General features: G+C 38.3%; 1 protein-coding gene across 1 annotated transcript in view; it reads left to right on the top strand.

Moving 5' to 3' along the window:
* Positions 1 to 369: 369 nt before the first annotated feature.
* Positions 370 to 21,656, top strand: part of LOC126184072 (Krueppel-like factor 2) — a 447,658-nt gene continuing 426,371 nt past the window's right edge. The window contains exon 1 of the mRNA XM_049926432.1: positions 370 to 707. Within this exon, the coding sequence (XP_049782389.1) occupies positions 663 to 707 (45 nt within the window). The 5' untranslated portion in view covers positions 370 to 662. The remainder of the gene's footprint in view (positions 708 to 21,656) is intronic.

Here is a 21,656-nt window from a genome sequence, read left to right as displayed (position 1 = left end):
TGGAGTTAAACATACGGATCCGTATCTTGCTAGTGTGTTTCGTGTGATTTGGCGAAGCCTCTTCATTTCGATTTTGGTTCGTTAGACTCCTTCAGCATTTGGGAAGTGCGCTGTGGACAGAGCGTATCCAGCACCGTCCGGCGGCTAGCGAGACGCCGGGCTGAATGAAGGCGGTTGAATGGGCACGGCCAGAGCCACCTGTGTGCAGGCAGGCCAGGTGAGCGGCGCGCGCTCATTGGTCGCCGGTGACATCATGGCTTATCTGGCGGCGGCTGCCATGCGGTTCGAGCGGGCGGGACCTCGGACCTACCTGTAGGGAGGAGGAGAAGAACACATCGGCCGGCTCCACTTCAGTAAGTGTAGCCTTACAATACGATACGGAGGGCCTCCGCTGCTCGCTGCTAGTGGGGGAGCCAAGCACGCGCGTGCGCTGCCAGAAAAAAACGCTCGTGCGGCGAAAGTGAAAAGCAAAGGGAGGGGGCGGCGCCGCGGAAAATGGATAGGTGACTTTTCCCTCACCCGGCACCCCTCGTGAAAGAAGCCCCTGGGCCCCAAGACACGGACGCGGGCCAAGCGTTGCAGTGTTGTGGTACCTGGTCGCTGGCGCTTTGTGCAACAGCGCAATGCGCCCCATTTGACGAACATCCCGACGTACTGGCTGAATGACGGCGCGGAGACGGCGCCGAAACATGTCCGACTTCACGGATGTAAGTCTTCCAGCTGCACGCCTTAATCTGCAACCACAATTCTGTTTACCGACTACCCCCAGTCCCATAGTTACTGCGAAGTACAGTCAAATGAGACTAGCGTTTGCTCCTGTCAAATGGTCCCTCCAAAAGGTTTTCTCTCATGCTCCCGCAGATGATACAGGAAAATGCTCAGACTAAGTTGTAACATTTTTGCGAGCAGATGTTAATATCGTGTTATAACTGTGGAAATGCTAAGCAACTGAAAGAATGATATTATCTAAGAAATAAATTAACTTCCAATGTTTCGGTAAAATGCTCTGAGAGATGTTCGCTTATTTCACATTAAATCACATGCAATAATGGCATTTCGATTTTAAGATTCTCTTTCAATTTTGTACACAATTGGCAATACCATCCTTGAAGAAAAAAATAATGAAAGAGGTGATTTATGTCTGTTATTCTGTGAGTATTATTTCTTCTATGCACTCACAGTATAATAAAACAGACAAAAATGAATGAATTTTTAATGAGTATTCAGAAAGAAGTGAAAACGAATTTTCACATTTACAGAGATCGTCAAGATACAATCTAAGAAAATTTGAGATTTATGCACTATAGAAATCATTCAGTCCACCAGTTGTGAATATTATTTGAAAAGTCATGGAGGCTGAAAGATTATTTTACGTTAATGTTCAACCATATACATGTGAAATATTGATTTATAATTAAGAGAGCATTTATGTCACACATTTTAAATCAATTAAAATGCGAGAAAAGTTAATTAAATCTGGAATATAGTGTTCTTTTCTCTCGTTTGGAAAAAAACATAAGCTTACCTGAAATGCTGCTTGTACAATTTTTATCTAATATTTAAAAGTACAAAACATATCTCTCGCATACAAAAATTTTGTGTATCTTCGAGTAAGTGGAATGTTTATATGATTTAAATCTCTTAGTGATAGGATTGTGGCTACCAGACGTTTGAAATTATTCCAAACTGTTAAAGTAATACTATCTTGTTGTTTACATGCCAAAGTGTGTTCAGGTATTTCAGTAGTAACTTTCGTTTTCTGATTGTGGACGTATTCTGTCTCTCAGTTCACTACATTTTATAATCTGGGTTTTTTATCTTGATTTCCATTATTTGGAACCATTTTACTGTGTCATGCTGAAGTTTCTCATGCTGTCTTACCATAAGTCCATAAATTTGTATGACCTGCAAGGTATGCTAGTAACAAGTGGTTCCAAAAAGAAAGTGTTTTTGTTCGTTTTAAAATCATACCAGGTTCAATTACATGTGCATCGACAACTGCTAGTAATAAAATAGCGCATCTATCAGTTGAAAATTGCTTCTCTTACTTCATTAGTCTACAACGGAGATTTCAGTGATATTATGAACATTTTACACATGATGGGTATGCGCAACATAATGACTACATAGTTACAAATTCGTTAAATGAATCGCAACTAATGACAATATTACATTACAAAAAGACATGAAGACGCTGCGCGTTGTTTAGTAACCGCCCCATTGTCATTACTATTTTCTCTGATCAATAACTCTTTAAAATTACTAGCTCACCATGAATTCACTGTTTACATAATTCTGTTCCATTTAAATGTCTGTGTACCCAATCTTCAGTTTCACCTGTGACCGTGGTATAGTTAATGTTTACTGCAATGAATTGCAAATTCGTAAAATGTATCATAGTTTCTAAAGTTAGAATTACTAACGTGCCAATTGGGTATAAGATTTAACAGTAGCACATCATTTGCTCGTTCGTAATATAATTCCTCGAGAATAAATTTGTTAAATAATAACCCACTTGTTCTCTGGCAGAGGCAAAATAGATGTTGGCGCAGACAAACGCATGATGTGGAACAGGTTAATACTTATGTGTAATTCACAGCTTAATTATGTGAGCCGTAATAAACGATTTTTCGTTGTTTCCGTAGGTTACTTTGTTCAGCTGTCACTTTACAAGTTAGCATTAGGAATATCATAGCAGCACCTTCGCACATAGTGTGACTTCACGAGAATTATTTTGTTGAAAAGCTGAATAATCCGAATGACACTTTTGATTTTTTTTAATAATGCGAGATTTTGCTAAGAAGAAGTCGGAGGTTTTAAAACAAATCGAAGTTGCTTGACAGTCCCATTAAAACGACAACTGGAAGCTCCTAACCTGAGGAAGATGCGCTTCATCATATAGTAAGTTTGTGATTAGGAACACTTAAACGCGATTCAAGCGTATAAACATAGGTATATTTCGGCATTAACCGTATGTACAGACAAAGATTCGGGAGTATCGTGTTGCCAGCCAATTAAATAAATAGCGACTAGGTACGGTTAATTTTTATTCGTGTTTAGATATGATATCACCACCCGTGTTCACAGAATCAATCGCGCTGAAGCAATCGTCAAGAGGGTCAACACGAACCACGACGACAGAATTACAGAGGATATTTTCAGAGTATTTTGACATAAGACATCCGTAGTCTCCGTTGGATATTTACAGAATAAGTGCATTTCAGTAGTTTTCTTAGTCATTTATCTTTGTATCTGTATTGCACTAATAATATCTGTACAACAGTGCAAATGTGTGTTTGTTTGGAAACAAAACTGTTCCATTCACACATAGTACTTCCTGTAGAGAACAGTGATGCTCACTCTACTCTTCACCCTAGTATTTGCATTCAATACTGCTCAGTTCTGTCTCGGGTTTGTTTCTCCACCAGTGTTAATTATACGTTAACAGCAATGTTGAGCGATATGGAGAGGATTACTGATGAAGTGTTCATCAACAAGCACCTCGTGTATAAGTTCACTGAATGCAATGGGATAACGGCACAACGACGCTATTAAACGTGGTCGTTTCCGCATACGACTTCCAAAAATTTCCATTTTTTAGTTATTTCAATTGCAGTTTCGAGTAATGCTCAATACCAATCTGAATAGTCATAAATATGGTTCCTAGGTCAAAGGTCATGTGAAAGCGTATGGTGCCTAAGTCACAGAGTACACAAATAAACACAAAACCAAATAAAAATTACGGGAATTACATACGAATATTGTAAACGGAAAACGTTCTATGTGTCAAATCTGACATAAGCCAGGAGAATGAAAATACAGTGTATCTCTGTTCAGATAGAACTAATTTGTATCCAAAAAATTGAGAAGGTACACTGACACCATGGAATTGAGCTGCTCACCGCAACACAGCATAAAATAATGAGACGAATTACGAAATAAATACTTAATTAAGAACGTCTCAACTGCCATAGCAGGAAACCGATTGGTTATAATTGTCAATAAGAAAGTTTTTACAAATTGATTCATGGAAAGAAGAAAACAGCAATCAGCCGCTATTTACTTCCACAAATAGCGCCGTTACCGGTTTGGTACTATTTACATTAGTTTTTGGCTGTTCTTTTCCTAATAATTAATGAAAACAAAATCAAATGCAATGTAAAATAATTTCAACATTGTCTGAAGATGGACATGTTTGTTTAAAACCGGTAACGCCTCTGTTTGTGTAAATAAATACCATTATGAACATTTGCCGTTCTCTTGTTTGGACGAATTAACTTGTGTTTTGTACACAGCCACCGTCTCAAAAATATGAGTTATCGATAAAATAGCAGGAATAAATTTTTTGTCCCAAGTGTCACTAACATAGAGACACTGCGTTTTATTTGGGATAATAAACGTGCGAAAATACAATATTAAGTTTTTAACACGTAGAAATGTAGTCAACAGAAACCACTTCTTATATCTTTTAAATCTTGGAGCTCCATAGAGAAGCATAGTTTGGCAAAAAGACAGTAAGCCATCTACCAATGAATGCTAGAAAGACTCCATAGTTTGGCTCTGGAATCAAATCTAGGCACACACAGCAGACTACCGAGGACGAAATAGCACTGAAAATACGTTTTGCGAAAAAATGACACTTAGAACGTTTTTATTTTCACTGTATATAGTTATGTTCTGAATCTACTTTCAGTTTACTTGCGCCAACAATCCTGCAATATTTCAGATGTGATGGTATTTTGCTCGTGTATTGTTATTAAATGCATTTGTGTTTCACGATCGCCATTTGGCCTATTACGCCATTCTCAAGTGATAGCTCACTATGAAGTGCGTCATCCATATTGTTCCTTTTAAAATGTCATCGTGTCAACCATCTTTACTTAATTCATGTGTACAATAAGACAGGCGTGTTTGCCATTTCTATAAAAGACCATTTAACAATTCAGTTGACAGATGTGACATCTGGTGGACTCTTAGTCGAAATTATGTACGCACGTGATTCGATAATAATTATTACATGGAGTGCTACCTTCTTTTATATAAATGACGAAGATCCCTGTCTAATTATACACACGGAATATGTAAACAAGGTTGACGCGAGAGAAGTGTCCTGTTGAAGGGAGAGATATGCACTGATGCATCTCATACTGAACTGCCACCTGAGAGTGGCATAATAGGTTGAAATCGCGATAGTGGTGAATAAATACATTTAATAAAAATTCAGATGGGAAAATGTTATACTTCGTTAAATATGTTCTCATGTTCGTATGGTCTCACTTGACAGTCGGGTAACAGATGTTTTTGTGCCTGTGTGTATGCTTGATATGAGGTGTCTCCCTGAAGATCGTTGCAGTTGCAATAAATAAAAAAATAATTTTTGACCAGTGAAAGCGGAAACGACCATATTTAACAGTTAGATAGAGGTTGTTGACCCATCCCACACCAAACCACAATGACGGTAAGCTGATCTGTTAACGCAGTAACGACAACTACAGTATTTTTGGTTCGCCTGAGGGCTGTTCCATTATCCTGTGTTTGTTGTTTTGTTGGTTGCATATTACAGGACTTTTCACTCTTGTGAAACAATGGTAATGGGGTCAACAAACTGAGAAAATCATAATTACGTTACTGCTGTTTAATGAGCCAGCGGTGACGAGGGGTCCGTTATCCTCCTTACTTCGGAGTTTAGATTTTAAGAATGAAATCTTTATATTGGAGGTCACTACACTTTTTTGGGGAGAAATAAGACTACAATATGACATTTAAAAATTGGTGTGATTCATCAAACTTCTGGGACATTTTCGAACTGAATACTATTTATTTTAGGAAGTGTCTCAAAAACTCAGAGAAATAAATGTTAAATACCTAAAAATTGTGAAATCAATGAATCTGTGATGTGAAGATATAATTCGGTGCCGAATGCAGACACCGTGCGTGCTACATGGAAAAAATTTTAGCAGTTTTCCTGATAAACACTCACTTATTCGATAGCGTAGGGTCTATTATCATATTACAGCATATTATTAAACATTATAGTGCAAAATTACTAAAAGAAAAGAACAGAAATTACCTTTACATCTTGAAGATATGCTGACGCTGCGATAAACAGTTTACTTCAAGCAGTTTGCGTCACTTACTGAGAACACGCAGAAACGAAAACAAGCGATGCACAGGAAGCACATGGTGGTTCAAATGGCTCTGAGCACTATGGGACTTAACTACTGTGGTCATCAGTCCCCTAGAATTTAGAACTTCTTAAACCTAACTAACCTAAGGACATCACACACATCCATGCCCGAGGCAGGATTCGAACCTGCGACCGTAGCAGTCGCGCGGTTCCGCACATGGTGGAAAGTGTATGCCACAGGCAGGCTCTGCTAGTTTAGTTTCTTTCTTGAGCTACAAAGAAGCTAAAGTTGAATGTAGCGATTACGCTATACAAGGACTGAGGAGGAATACTAAGAGAATACTAAGAAAATTCCCATGAACCACCTCTGAAATTTTATCGTTGGATTTGGGGTTCGTCCTGCAGAAGCCAGTGGTGTGACGGGCAAGAGTGGAAGCGGTGGCCGAATAGCTACGCTTAGCCAGACGGCTGGCATGGTCGGAGACACGGTCAACCGCGCGGCGCACGCCCACCAGCCGAACAGCCGGGCGCTGTGCGCCGGTAGAACGGCTTCTCTACTCTTCCACGTACATTTACTTCTCTCTGACTCCCATACGAAGTCTGACCAGCACTCTGTTCATCACTTTCACCTCTGTGTATGAAATTATTATGGTGAAGGACCAGGCACGCTGCAAAACCAGCGCGCCCTCAATTGCGCCGCTTCCAAAACTTTGTAACAGAATGGAATTCGTGAATACCACCCTGCGTCACTACCGTGAGTAGCAGAAAGCAGTATACAGCAAATATTAAAATGCACTGCTGTAGTTATTTAATATTCGTACCATATCACAACCAGACTCCATCCTGTGTAGAGTGCACAGTATCTTCTGCAAAATATGTACGCCGTAAAGACATAAAATGCGTCATAGTAAGTCACCCTGTACCACAAAATCCCTAAACTAACACAGCTTTGGAAATACAAATGAGATCCGCGGAAGATGACATGTAGGTGTGCAAACTTGTATTTACGAGTAACTATCAGTCATCGACACGCAGTAAAGCGAAATATTGTGGACAAATGAAGTCAAACAATGCGTCGAAGCCATGATAACACACAATTAATTCAAATAAAAACTTTATATGATCTATAATTCGTAGGACATTTAATCGTTGATCATTTCTCAGCTACATTCAGTGCATACAGTTTCGAGATATCCTTACTATGAATGTGACGGAATAACAGTAAGAGACACAAATCACATTTCTTTCGAAATGTAAGCTGTATGCAGACCAGTACATTTATTTCATACAACAATTAATCAGATCTCGTCAGCTCTTACCAACTAACACAGCAGCTGTCACTCAACACAATCATGTGTTGTTTTAAACGAATTATGGCATTTTTTAATAAATGTATCATTACCCTTTAAAATCCTATAAAGTTCGTAAAACACAGAGAGGTGGCTATATTGCCTTTAGGCCAATACTAAAGTGTGGGTAAATAATAAGAAACTAGAAAAATGGTGTTTCCGGAAGGCGTAGTTTTTTAAAACCGTGTCATTGAGCTTACTCTCTATTTTTTTAACAGCATAATTCGGTACTAATGATACTGTGAACAAGACTGCTATTATGGTAATGTTGATGATAACTAGATTTCGTAAAAAATGCTAATATCATTAACCTGCGTACTATTTAATAATAAACTGTTTTACTTTACATGTTTGTCTGCCCCACAATCTGTTTTTACGTGGCGTAAAGAGCAAGATTTATGTTATTCTTTAACCAATAAATCCTCGAGAAATGATATTACTAACGAACAGATGTTGTGGTATTGTTAATGCTTACATGTAATTGGCAGCTTAGTAATGTTAAATTTGGAAACTTAGAGAAATTTTGTCTCTTTTCTACACAAAACTTTGAGAAAGGTTGTTTTTTGTTAGTGATTCCAAGGAAACATTAACATTACCGTGGTTACAAGTGAGTCTGAAGACTGGGCAAACAAACGTATAATTGGGACAGAACCATATAGAGACTGGATTGATGATGAAGTAAGAACTTTATAGTGTTATTAGTCAGCTAAAAAAAATATTAAAGGCACGACTGTTGTTAGACGATACAAATCGTCGATGCGTCTATTTGTAATAAATAGCGCTCTACATGTGGAAGGATGGAATCTGATTTCATCGCTGTACGAAGGTTAATGAAGTATAGCAACGCATTCACCATATATGGCATTTTACCATTGACGGCTGAGCTTCAAGGATGTCTTTTATTGTAATTGGCACCACAGTAAGAACATTGCCATTCAGGCAGCTGTAAATAACCTCATCTTCCTGGAGATGATCAAAACAGGTAGTTAATGATGACTTACTGCATCATGTTACAGCGGTTCTGATATAAGACTTTCTTCAATTAAATATTTCCCGACTGAAGTTGCAAATTTTATTCTTACAGGAAAGAGTGGCCCACATTGTTTTTTTCTTTCACGAAGTAACAAACGCGTTTAAAATACCAGGCCTGTGTGGTACGTGAATAGCAGTTACATTATTTACCGCTGAAAGTTTTAACTAAGCAGAATTCTGATTTTTCTTCCCTAAGTTTATAGTTTCCCGACGGTGCCCAGGACAATAACTGCAAACACTCAGGAAACTTCGCATTCAAGTATTACATACTTACTTCTTCCAGCCTGTGTCATGGCCGAAACAGCTTGTGTTAATTAGTTGGAGACCCGTGTTTTTCTCTGAAAGATTCTCAAAATGCAGACTTCAAATAAATAATTACGACATTTTCCGCTAATACTGCTGCAACAAGGAAGATATAACCACTTTATTTAACTTGTAGTCTCTAAATATAGTCTACAGGACAAAATACACAAAAATATATTTCACATCCTCCGATTGACGATGACAGTTTAATAACGACATGCTTCCATAGTGATATTTTCAGCGATCGCAAATACCTGCATCAGTTTCAATGGAGAATCTAAGGTTACCGACATACTCAAGTGTCTTAACTGGACTGCTTTTTTTTTTTTTTTTTGTTAATGATAAGGGGCATTTGCTCGGATTTATATTGAACACTATAGAGGCGTAGGCAATTTTATGACGTTTTTCTTGTTAGAAAGTAGCATTGTTTTTCTATCCGTAGTCAAGTGTAACTATTCAGCCAGCCTTACAAGTGTGACCTGTGTCTGCTGTGAACATAGGGCATATCGCAGATTTCTGAATAACTGTAAACTTTTGAAGTTTTGAATCATTTTCCTTTACAGTTTTTGACAAAATTCTATAACAAATAATATTTTGTGCAATTTTTTTATATCCGGGGACGTAAAATATTAAAAATATCTGTCTTGCTTGGTAAAGTGTGAGAAAAATTACATTTTGTTATCTTGAAGCAGCAAAAGAGATTTTGACTGCAACACAGAATACTGATTTTTATTGGGATGTCTTTCTTTTAATTCTGTTCTTTGATACACTACTTTCTTCCACTTTTCTGCTTTGGGTCATTCGTCAGTTGTCATCCCGAATGCCAAGAGACTGGTCTGATTAATAACTGGCTAGAGCAACGTTACATTTCAGTAAAAACACGTCACACGTACTTATTACAGCTAAGTCCGAATTATATTATACTTACTTAAGCATTTCACGTAACGGATGGCTGAAAAGGATAACAGACAGAAATCGATGCAAAATATGTTCGGTACATGACGGAAGATCATAGAATGTCGGAAAGTATTATAGTTAATGAATCGGGTTGGTCCTGGTAAAAACTGTCCTTCTACGCGCAGTTTCAGTAGATAAATGTTATCAAAATGTCCCTAAGTTCCAACTACCAATTTTTAACTATCGTGGTTCATATGAATACTTGTTACATGTATAATGTATTTCATTTTTTGAAAACCTACAGCTCGTTTTAGTACTGTTGTTATATTCCGTTAACAACATTACATCGGATGTACCCCAGTCTCTAAAATGTCACAGATGGCTACTGCTACAAATGATTTTCTATACTGCACTTTTCTGTGCGATACTGTATGTAGATTTTACACTGGAAGTTTTAATAGATTAGATAACTGGTGGCTGTAGTACGCAGGACGTTTCACTTAATAGAATTAAAAAATAAAAGTAAACAATTCTGCTGTAAGGAGGCATATAAATGGTATCTAATGCGAAGATTGTGTTCCAAGGGACGTTAACTTAGGATTTGTAGACTTTCCATTATTTTCCTACTGGTACATTCCAAGTATATATAATCTGCTGCTTTGAAATTAACCCCTTACTGTTTTGTTTTGCAACGGTGTTTGTTTAACTGCACGTGTACTGAAAGCAAAGTAATACCTATAACGAAATGGTACTGTCTCTTGATTAAACATCCAGTTGAATCAAACGTCTTTCTAAAATATTTTCTTCAGAAACTGTTCAGTCACTGCGTCTGCGAATTAAAGATTTTGAAATTTTTCAACCATGTTGATTTGCATTGCGATAGTTAGTCTTACCTCCTCTGAGAATGTAGTCCAAATTTACTAGTAATCTGTACCGAATGTAATAATATCCACATTATTAGTAGTGGAAATCTAGCGCTCGCAAAACGGGTACTTTGGTACAGTCGGCGGTTGTGACCTAGCGGTTCTAGGCGCATCAGTCCGGAACCGCGCTGCTGCTACGGTCACAGGTTCGAATCCTGCCTCGGGCATCGATGTGTGTGATGTCTTTAGGTTAGTTAGGTTTAAGTACTTCTAAGTCTAGGGGACTGATGACGTTAGATGTTAAGTCCCGTAGTGCTTAGAGCCATTGAAATCATTTTTATTCTGCTACAGTTAAATCGCTGTGCAGGTGAAATTATGCATCTAAGTTTACAAAAATGTTCTCCTTGTGGTATCATTATAATTAGACGTATTGTAACAAACAGCAAGTATAAATGACACAAACGAGCCAGGTTCTGATGCCCTCTGGTTCACTTTTTTTATACTTTCCTTTTAAATGTTCGCGAACTAACAGATTACTGTGTTTTACATGCAGTAACTGCAGTTTCAATCTTAGAAAAATACTGCTCTGTCCTCTACATTTTGCTACACATTTATAGCCTTTTTCTGGATATGTGGCATTTAAAATTAAGCTATATAGAAGCGAAAATATATATTTAAACCTATGTCATTATAAACAGAAAATAACTTAATATAAATAAATGTATCATACGAGCAGCATAATTAATTAGCCCTAGACTAGTCTCTGCCTTTAAAAGCGTTATTGCTAGCAGTGATTAATTGTGGTTATACGTAGAAACTGCTGCTATGCCGTAAACTTACTAGTAGATACACGCCCCGTATTAATTTTCATACAGATCAACCGCGATCATATTCATTCATCAGCACACACGAACTTCCTCTCTTTTAGGGCATACTTTTAGGTTGAGGTGGTTTTATATTTGCCACTTGCGGCAAAATCGAAGAGTATCAGACTATATCAGTATTGTTGAACATGTTTCGGAATCAAAGTTAACACTATCTCGCTCTGACATGTAGTGTCTCTTGCCGAGGGGAGGAGAAACAACGAACAGTAATAATAACAGCAATTTTCGAAAGATAAATACACACGATTTGAAACATACGAAAGGCCCAAGCTGGGCTAAATACCGTAAATATATCATCAGTTCGCTCTATACACCTTAGGGGGGCATGGGCAGGAAGTAGCCTTATACCAACTTTTTGGCGACATAGTTCAGTGAACCCAAGTAACAAAAAAGAGACAAGAAAACAGGCGCACGACAGGGCGGTATACAGTAACGCTGCGAACGGAGGCATGGTTTTCGACACATCCCGATGGGAATTTATGATGAAACATTGAAGTGTTACGTGTTACACTTCAGTTAAATTTTTTTGTGGAATAATATCTTAATAGTCAGTGTTCCTATTCACCCTATTCTCCTATAAGGGAGGAAACATATTTTACCTTCAGTTAGAGTGAAACGGGATTACTCCAAGGAAAAGGAAATTTCATGTTTCCGTGCTCTGGTTAACTAGCTATTTGCTAGTGCCGCCATTGAGCCGGAGACCTTCAGAAGAACAGAAGATTAAAAATTTTGCCGTTTCTTACGTCATCAAAATCGGTCGATACTAAATACTCTATTCTCCCAATGCTGCAATAAATTCAGATGAAAAGCAGCTAATCGTTATAACTATGTGTAGAAATGAATGCGAGGTTACTATTTAGGCAGAAAACATAGGACAGTGGCGTTATCCGCGGGTTTTTAATGCCTCAGTTGTTACATAACTCACTCAAAAAATTTTCGCTCATTGTATTCACATGCTGATTTAAAGACGCAATTTACTCCCAATAATTGGACCTGCAGGTTTCTATACATTTTGGTAAAATACTAATTTACGCATTACGTATTAAAAAATCAGGAAAATTATAGTTACTTAAATCAGCAACGAGTGAATAGACCCTAACTCGAACTGCCGCATCCTTCTACACCTCAAAACGTAAACCTGCCACTATTTACGTCCGGGTTAGATTCCACAGGTGTGGTTTCCATCTGTCATGAATGTTTATTGCATAAAAATAAATGATTTCATTACTAAATTGTGTTGTCAGATGGCTAACTGGAGGCGACTTTAATTCTGTGTTTGTAATCTCAATATTTTAAGCGGCGTACTAAATTTTATCACATATTGTAACAAACTAATGCTGCAACATACGTGATATCATTTTCTTAAACGTATTGTTGCACTACTCAGTTTCGCTGTAGCGTGACTGTTAAATTGTCCTGAATCCTTTTTCTCTCTTTTTTCTTTGCACATCATTTTCCATTTAATTGCGGGATATATTTTTTTCGTTTTAACTTAAAAATTGAAAATTAAGTGAAGAGAACATAGGTGGATTTAATTTTCAGGAAAGTGGAAATCAATTTAGCGGGTGCAATATCACTGAAGTTTCTGACACGAAACTATATAAGTAAGTTTGAGAAACAGTAGCCAGAAATAGAAAGAGATCACAATATTGCTAGTTTTTCCCTTCAAGGTCAAAATTTTTGTTTCAGTCATCAATAAATGAAGCGCATGGTTTCAGAATAATCACATAAGCATGTCATCTGAAACGTTTGATTTTTCAAAATGTTGATGTTTCGGTACAAAAATAAGGATACGGGACTGATTTGGAAGGGACACTTATTGTTTTTACGCAGTATGTCGCTTTTCATACATATTTTCTACCGCTTCCCTTTTTAATAAACAACGGGTGTTTTACCGGCGGTTGCAATGTCATGGTGCGGTGTTCTGTCTACCGAGACGTCGATCTCGACAAAATAAAGCGACCAAACATCCCACGCCGAGCCACCGGTACGCACAGCCGAATCTGGAGCTTCGGAGCGCTACGGGAGTGTTTTATTTCGCAGACTTCTAATTTAGCACGTCATAACGAGAGCAGAGGCACAAGTTTTGCAATAAATACGAATTGATAACTATATGCGGAACCGTTAACAAGAGCGCGAACACTGATAGACAAGGCGATACACTGCGGGCGCACGATACTTATCACGCAAAAAGCTCGTGGCGCGGCGTCTTTACGAGGGCCGTACAGGCCGGCCGGCGCTTGTATAAGAACGCATAAATGGATGGCGGCGCAGTTTTTCGCGAAGGAAAACACGAGGACTGGCGATGATATACGGCGGGTGCGTTTACAGCCGGTGGCTTACCAGGTACGCGGGCCCACTCATTCGTCGCGTTTTATCGCCCGCTGCCTATCACACAGGCCGCCACTATTACCTTTCCGGTGGACCATCTCTCGCCTGACCTGTCTTTTTACCTATTCCAAACGCTTCCCCTACCCCTCCCCCCTCCTTGTCTTCCTTTTTTACAACGGCCACACCACGTGGGTGTACACACTGGAAGCAGTTCATTATGACGACGTCATCTGGTCGAAGACGAAAGCAGTCGAATGAGAAACTGGACACTACTGTATAATTTTGAACTTGTTCATGTTCGTCTTCTACGAATATGGATAAAATATCACGGGGAGAAATGGAACCGACAACCGCGCCGGGAAGTTGGAATTGTGTCGTTTTTCACTGGTATTTACCGTGTCGCCCCGGTTATACGCCATCCGCCTAGCGGGTTACTAGGCCGCCGAGCTGTGTATTGCAATACTTCAGGCAGTTGGTGCGCACTCGGGAAATAAGCGATTCAAATCCCCAGCCCTGTCCCATCAGGCCTTTAGCTCCATAACTCTTCATTTAGTGCTACTTTCACACTTTTGGAATAATATTTTAGGGATTTTTTCCCAGTAGATAGGACTTCCTGAAAGTTTTAACGCACTTATCATAGTTACACGTAGTACAGAGGCAGACGACGAAATACAGAGTAAATACGAACTACGCCAATAAAATCTTGGAGACTGCTCAGCATATTTTGCTCTAAGGGACCCACGGTCTGCGGTGCCTCGATACAGAGTAATAATGCGGTTACGATTTTCTTGGTTTGTTATCACAGTTACCTCCGCTACTGTGAACATACTTTCATGAGTGCGAAAAGCCTCTAATATACCTTCACCAAAACTTACAACACAAAACACAGAGTAACGTAACACCCTCAGATACAAAACAACAGCGATCTGGTTTCCGTGGGTACGTGGACAGCTTAGTATACCTTAGTTTGGCCGCTCGTCCAATGCATTCAGTAACCACACACGGGGCCGGCCGCGGTGGCCGTGCGGGTCTAGGCGCTCTAGTCCGGAGCCGCGCTGCTGCTACGGTCGCAGGTTCGAATTCTGCCTCGGGCATGGGTGTGTGTGATGTCCTTAGGTTAGTTAGGTTTAAGTAGTTCTAAGTCCTAGGGGACTGATGACCACAGCAGTTGAGTCCCATAGTGCTCAGAGCCATTTGAACCATTAACCACACACCCCGGGTGGCCTACTATCGAACTCTTCATCAGTAAACCTAGCCTTACCACCGTTTATCACTGTTAACGAACAACTAACCCCGCTGGCAATACAGACCCGAGACAGAACCTACCAGTACTAAATGCAAGCTTGGGAGTGAAGCGTAGACAAAACTGTTCACAACAACTACTCTTGAGTTAGGGAACGAGTTTTTTTCTAAACAAGACTCGCAGCGCATACCATCGACATTTGCACTCTTACGTAGATATTTTCAGTGCAGTACAGATATAAAGATAAATGGGATAATAAATGAAAAGAAAATAAATTATGGTATAAGAAGCCACCGGCGAATGTCTTTCACACCAAAACGCTCAGAAATTATTCCTGATCAAGCTCCGAAATTTTTCTATGGACTTCGGGTTCAATCTGTATATTGTATGAACAAAATCCGGTAAACTCCTTGTATTTCGTTCTTTTTTATTACTTCCTGTACTCCCTTCGGGGCGAAAGCGTCATCACAGTGGTTTCCAAGTTTCACGAGTGTGTTTTCATTATTGCCTGCTGAAAGAGTAGAACTTGCATTTTGAAAGAATCTGCTTCACATGTTGTTTGACTTGTAGTACACATACCGTTACAACAAACTGAGATTTGAAAACATAACTCAGACTAATTTTATTACAAACTAACTGTGATTTAGGTTCTCGCAGTAGGTAGGCGCCACTTGCTTCATCACGTCATGATGCTTTCACTACGAGATACTTGTAAGGAAATGTAAAAGAAAAAGGTCATACAGTTGCTGGACTTTTATTCACTAAGTATACATCTTCCTGAAGTTAATGAAGTCTTTATATAAATTTAGATGTATTTATTTTTAAAATTGTACTGGATGTTTCTTACAGGCGATTTCGGTCCTTCGGAGAGTACAATTATAGCTTTATTTTAATGCAAATCAACGTAAATGTACATGTTTATCTTTTATGAAAGTCTACTAGCAAAGTCGGCGTGAAAGTCTTGCCAAATTGACTACCGAACTAATAAAACCATAACGCATGTGTTGCCCGTCAGTTCACAGTTCTCGAGCCTCCAGTTGCATATGGGCCATCCGGTGCCAATATAACGCACTATGCAGGTAGGCGCTACCAACTGTATGTAGCCAGTGGATGTCTGAAAATAACACTGCCAGTTAAAATTCGATAAGACTCTTAGTGTTAGTTCGGTGGCTGTTCGAAATCAAACATTGCTGGAGACAAAGCTAACCTTCCTTCATTCTTTTCGTAATGCCCCACTCCTGGCGAAAAACTTTACGTTGCAGAAGCAGGGTTTGGATCCGACCTATTCTGATGTCGTGTTTTAGTTATTTCTGTAAATAACTGCTCGGATGTGTCCTAAGTGTAGTTGTTTTGAATGACAGGTATTTCCGGTAGCTGCCAAGCTGTCTTCACAATCCTGTAACAGAGAATTTTTAGGTCCCCTTCGCTGTAAACACCGATTATAATTTGCATTTTTTCAGTCACCAGTATTAATCAGTTTATAACTGGTTATTCCGCCATATTAATTAGAGGCCGTTCGATCGGTTCGACAGCCGAAAATACACGTTAATCAGTATTCTGGCGACCAATGAAATACTCGACTAGCAGTCTGACAACGCCTACACAATCTAATACAAGACACATTTTCTGAATCGTTAAAGGAATGGGACATGATGACTCCCTAGAACACACCCTAATAAATACGTCTTTCGAGACGAGAATAACATAGCAACAAAAATGCACAAGTTTTTAACAAATTTACACTTCATTATTTCGTCTCTGTTGGAATTTGATTGGGAAAATATGGCTGTTGGTGTTATAAAAGATAAATTACAACCATTATCTGTGTCAGTCACGGTTACTCTTATTTGCCAGAAAATGAAAATAAAAGTGAATTTCAACGATATCTGTTTTAATTTGTGTTTTAAATTAAACCTGAAAACACTTTGTTTAGTTTATAATTATGCCGTATGTCTCTCCCAAGAGCCGTCTGAATAATTTTACCTGGAGTTTCGTCAGATACCTGAAATTTATAGATGGAGACATATCATTTAAGTACTGCTCACCCCGCATTTCATGTGACGTCCAAAACTGATGGACAACGTCAGTTGCATTCTCCATAAAATCAATTTTTTAAAGAATAATGGTACTTGCCCGTAAATTAGTAACGTACCATATAACGCATGTATCTCATCTGTGTTTAGTATCTCACCACTTTCCTGATAGTATACCATTTCGTCCCAGTTTCTTAATAATTTGTATTTGCCATCTTTCCAACGGTTTTCCAATTCAAAGGCTTCTTCCTGACCTTAAATATATGTTTTATTAAGGCCATGTCTGTGACTGTAGCTTACATTTCTTAATATGGCTTAAAAGCTATACAACCGACATTTCTCGTAGCCGTCGATATAGTCACGAGTTTCGGTGGTTGTCCACCACCTTCGTTTGACCTAATGTTGCATAGTTCCTCTCCGTTTGTCTTTTATCTCCAGAGCATTTGTGTTTGTGCTTGTGGATTTATGTTGTGTGTGTGTGTGTGTGTGTGTGTGTGTGTGTGTGTGTGTGTTTTGATCGTTGACCTAGTGCAGTCCACTTTACACGAATTAGAATCCAGTTGTGTTTTTTACGAAGCAGTTCAGTCCACCGTCATCGGTGGAAAAAGTCAGAATAGCAGTTGTTTCTCGCATCTATACAACGCACTCAGAACAGAACTACTTTTTTCCTCCTTACATGGTATCGATCACACAGGCAAATGCTTCTTTAATCAGCTGTAAAAGGTCGGTTTATGTTTGCTTATTGTTCATCATCTCATTCGCAGCAAGTTCCTGGAGATGTGTTTAACGTTTGTACTGTGTGTATTATTTATGAGGCGTAAGTGACTTAATTAGATGACAACTTATTATTGTATTTTGATTCATGCGTTTTGATCCATTTTTCAAGGATTACAGCTGTTACGTACTGTGCAGTGCTTTTTTGCAAAGAAGTTGAACTATTAAGGAAAACATTATCACTACGACCGGTACGGTAGTCCTTAGAATTTTCAAATGTGTGAACATCTATACACCACTTTTGAAAACAAGGAATATATTACACACAGACTTGTAGAAATATCTGTTGTGAGAATTCATTTGTTGTGAAATTCCTTCCTGAATTCCCATCTACCATTCAGACTGCTTTTGTTAGGGATCCACTGGTGTTTTTATTATTATACAACAGTTCTTTGTATTCTCCAATTGGATACTTTTCATCTCTGTGGAAAACTCAGTCGCACTGCATTATTTAATCACGCCATAAATGAGGAAGTTCGTAATTACTCATAATAGGAAGGCGTTCAGTATCTTATATTTTGACTGATCACTTTATATAATGAGTGAAATCTTTTCTTAATGTGATATTTTTGTTTCATCGTTGCACAGATTTCAGTGACTACGTTTACTTCGATTTCCCGTACATTCAGATACTAATAAAAACTTTTCTTCATAGAACTCCCAAATGATTCACCTGCAATAGTTCGAAAATACCGGAGTTTATACTTATAGTCTATCAGGAAACGTATGTGTTAAAAACAGCCATGTTGCGGCAGGCGTAATACGGGTACATCAGTTAAATGTGCTTTTGAGTAAAAAAATTATACTACTGCTACTATATGGTTAAAACAGTGGTTGTTGAAGTAAATACTGAGACCTTTTAGTAACTGAAGTTTCATTTTTCTACAATTTTATCGTGAAACTTCAATTCTAACAGAATTATAATTTCCATACGATACATTTACGTTGCAAGAAGTGGTAATTTTCTCCGATTGTACATAGTATCGTAAAACTAAATTGTAATTTCTATTAAAACCCATCTGAGTATCAGCAGTTTACAGAGAGGAATATCTAGAAACAGAAAGTCACTTAACACCTTAAACAGCGTTCGAAATATGTGTTCTCGAGCTCGCAATGTTTCATCTACCGACTTACTGAATGAAGTATGGCATAAGTTAAGAAAGTATGGGAAAATATGGGTTTTACGTTTCGTTGACAACGAGGTCATTAGAGACATAATACAGATTTGTTTTTTTTTTATTGCAGTCGATGATCAGAGACTGGTATTAAAGATACTAACTGTGTACTTCCTGGATAACAGTTTTTATTCGCGACTATATAGCACTTCGTAAAGACGTAATACAATTTCGGACGCAGGAAAGGAAGATGAAGGAAATGACCAGCATTTACCTCAATCCATTTAAGGAAAACACGGAAACCTACATGTGGATAGCAGGACGGGAATTTTAACAAGCATCCTCAGGAATACGAGTTCACTGCGCTAACAACTGAGAAAGTTCGCTCGGTGACAGAATTTAGGACAAGAAACTTGTATTAGGAAACAGCGAATTTCAAATCCCAGTGCGACCATCCTTAATTAGGTCCTCCTCACTTTCACTAAGCGGATAAAGCGAATGGTGTGATGATTTCTTTGACGAGCTCATGGCCGATTTTCTCGCCCATCCTCATCCTGTTGGAGTTTGTGTTCCGTCGGCAACGAATTACTCGCTCAGGGTACGTAAGACCCTAATCGTCTTGCCTGTCTTTTGCCTATGGCACTAGAGAGAAAACGGCAGAGTTTTCAGGGATCGAATACATTGTTCAGAATCTGTGGTGTCAGTGTTGTATAAGAAAACCTACAGCCATCAACGCGATGTAATTTAAAGGAAAGTACTAGAATTATAAACCCTTATTGACATTATGGACTAATTTGTTGTCATCCCGTGTGCAGTTTTACCGCATTGACGTTTAACTAAATAATTTGGTGTCTTTCAGTTTATTGTCCAACTTGTTATCTTCCAGCGTTACCTCGACCCTCAGTCCGTTAAGAGAGTTTAATGCTGCATTCCATATTCAATTGACGCATTTTTGTCATTATTAATGGCACTACTTTATTTTCCAGAAGCTCTACACACTACGTGGAAATACTTATTGTCAGTAGACTATTCTAGAATAGAAAATTGTTTAATGGTGTGAAGTTGTTAAAATAGCAGTAATAAGAGCCAAATTTTCTTCAGAACCTTACTATAGTACACAAACACTCTGGAAAACTCATTGTGCAAGGTTACTCTAATAATTATTGACAGCTTCCGAACTATAGATGAATCTCCATTCGTTTATCGTCTCGTTTGGTAACACTACGTTTTCTCAAAATAGAATTTGTTCTACACAATCTAGTCCGGTACAACAACAAGCGATGAATTTCTGTCGTTTTAAATAGAAATTTACTGTTACGACGACAACAGACTAAAGTACTGTGTGTCAGTTGTTAACTATCATCTTCTTATAATTATGCATCCTCTTATTTTCGTAATAACACCTCTAGCTCTTATGATTAGGCCCTGCACACAGAGCATCTTTTGGCCTGTAAAATTATACGTGTATTTAATTTAAATTTTCTTCATTTTCAACTGCAACGTTGGAATGGCTCACATAGCTAAGCAGTCTTTGTCGATTCCAGTGGTGTAAACTGCTTTACATTGCGGAAGACACAACATCATGTCGTTCACGAACTTATTTTCATCTTTCATTAATCAGCGCCTATCTCCTTTCCTGGACATCCGGATCAACTATTTCAAAGAGGCTTAAAGCAACGCAGTATGGCAGTTTTGTTCTTAAGATGACTTTTTACCTCACAAGTAAAAATTTTGACTCTTTGTTCAGAGATTTTAATTTTTATTTAACTTTCCAGAGTTTCACGTTTTCGTTTGCTGTTCCAGGAAATATCATTAAAATTTAAAAAATGTGGCTCAGTAGTAGAGTACCAGAAAATATTTTGAAAAAAAGGAAAAAGTAATAAAATAATACTTGTCTCACTTTCAGGAGGAGTGAGTTTCGAATCTTCATTAGGACCTCCTGTTATGGGTTTTCCAAGGATTCCTTAAATCACTAAAAGCAAATACCGGGATGGTTCCTTTCGAAAGAACCCAACCAGTTCCCATCCTTGACCTTGTCTATTGTCAACTTGTGTTCCTTCGCTAATGACTTCCCAGTGAACGGGGCATTAATCGCTAATATTCCACTTTTTGTACACTTCGCGCTTAAGTTACTTCAGGAGTGTAAGAAACAAGAAAGTGAAGCGACTTCACCAACTTACGGAGTTAAAACGCAACAATGTCAAAATAACAAATTCAAGATTCCTAGCATTTGCACGAAAATGGTACCAGCTTTGAGGCAGCACCTGAAAATTTTCTAAAATATGGCTCTAGAAACTACGTATGAAGGCATCATTAAAAGTAAAATCTATAAGTAAAATTCGTCTACTATTTTTTCATGGTGTTATTATTACCCTGTGTATGTTTCTGACTTTCAGCTTCATGTCAAGTCTTTAGGTTTTATATAAGAACTTGCTTTTTGTTGTTATTTATTTGGCTTTCGGCATCTAATGGCCATTTATCCAGCTAAAAACATACAGCACAAAACATAAATTAATGACACAATATGAGATCATAGGGACACCAGTTTCAAGAAGGGCCTTATACATTTGAAATACGTATTAACATGAAACGACTGTTAACATAGTTACCAGTGCTACATTACTACTGCAAAGATAGCTTGGCCACTTTATCATATGCGGGATTACTCAAAGAAAGTAAAAATGCGGTACAGGCAGCAAACACTA

This window comes from Schistocerca cancellata, chromosome 4 (assembly GCF_023864275.1).
Source record: "Schistocerca cancellata isolate TAMUIC-IGC-003103 chromosome 4, iqSchCanc2.1, whole genome shotgun sequence".
Lineage (NCBI taxonomy): Eukaryota > Metazoa > Arthropoda > Insecta > Orthoptera > Acrididae > Schistocerca > Schistocerca cancellata.
Note: the sequence above shows the minus strand (reverse complement) of the source record. Positions and strands in the feature narration are given on the sequence as shown.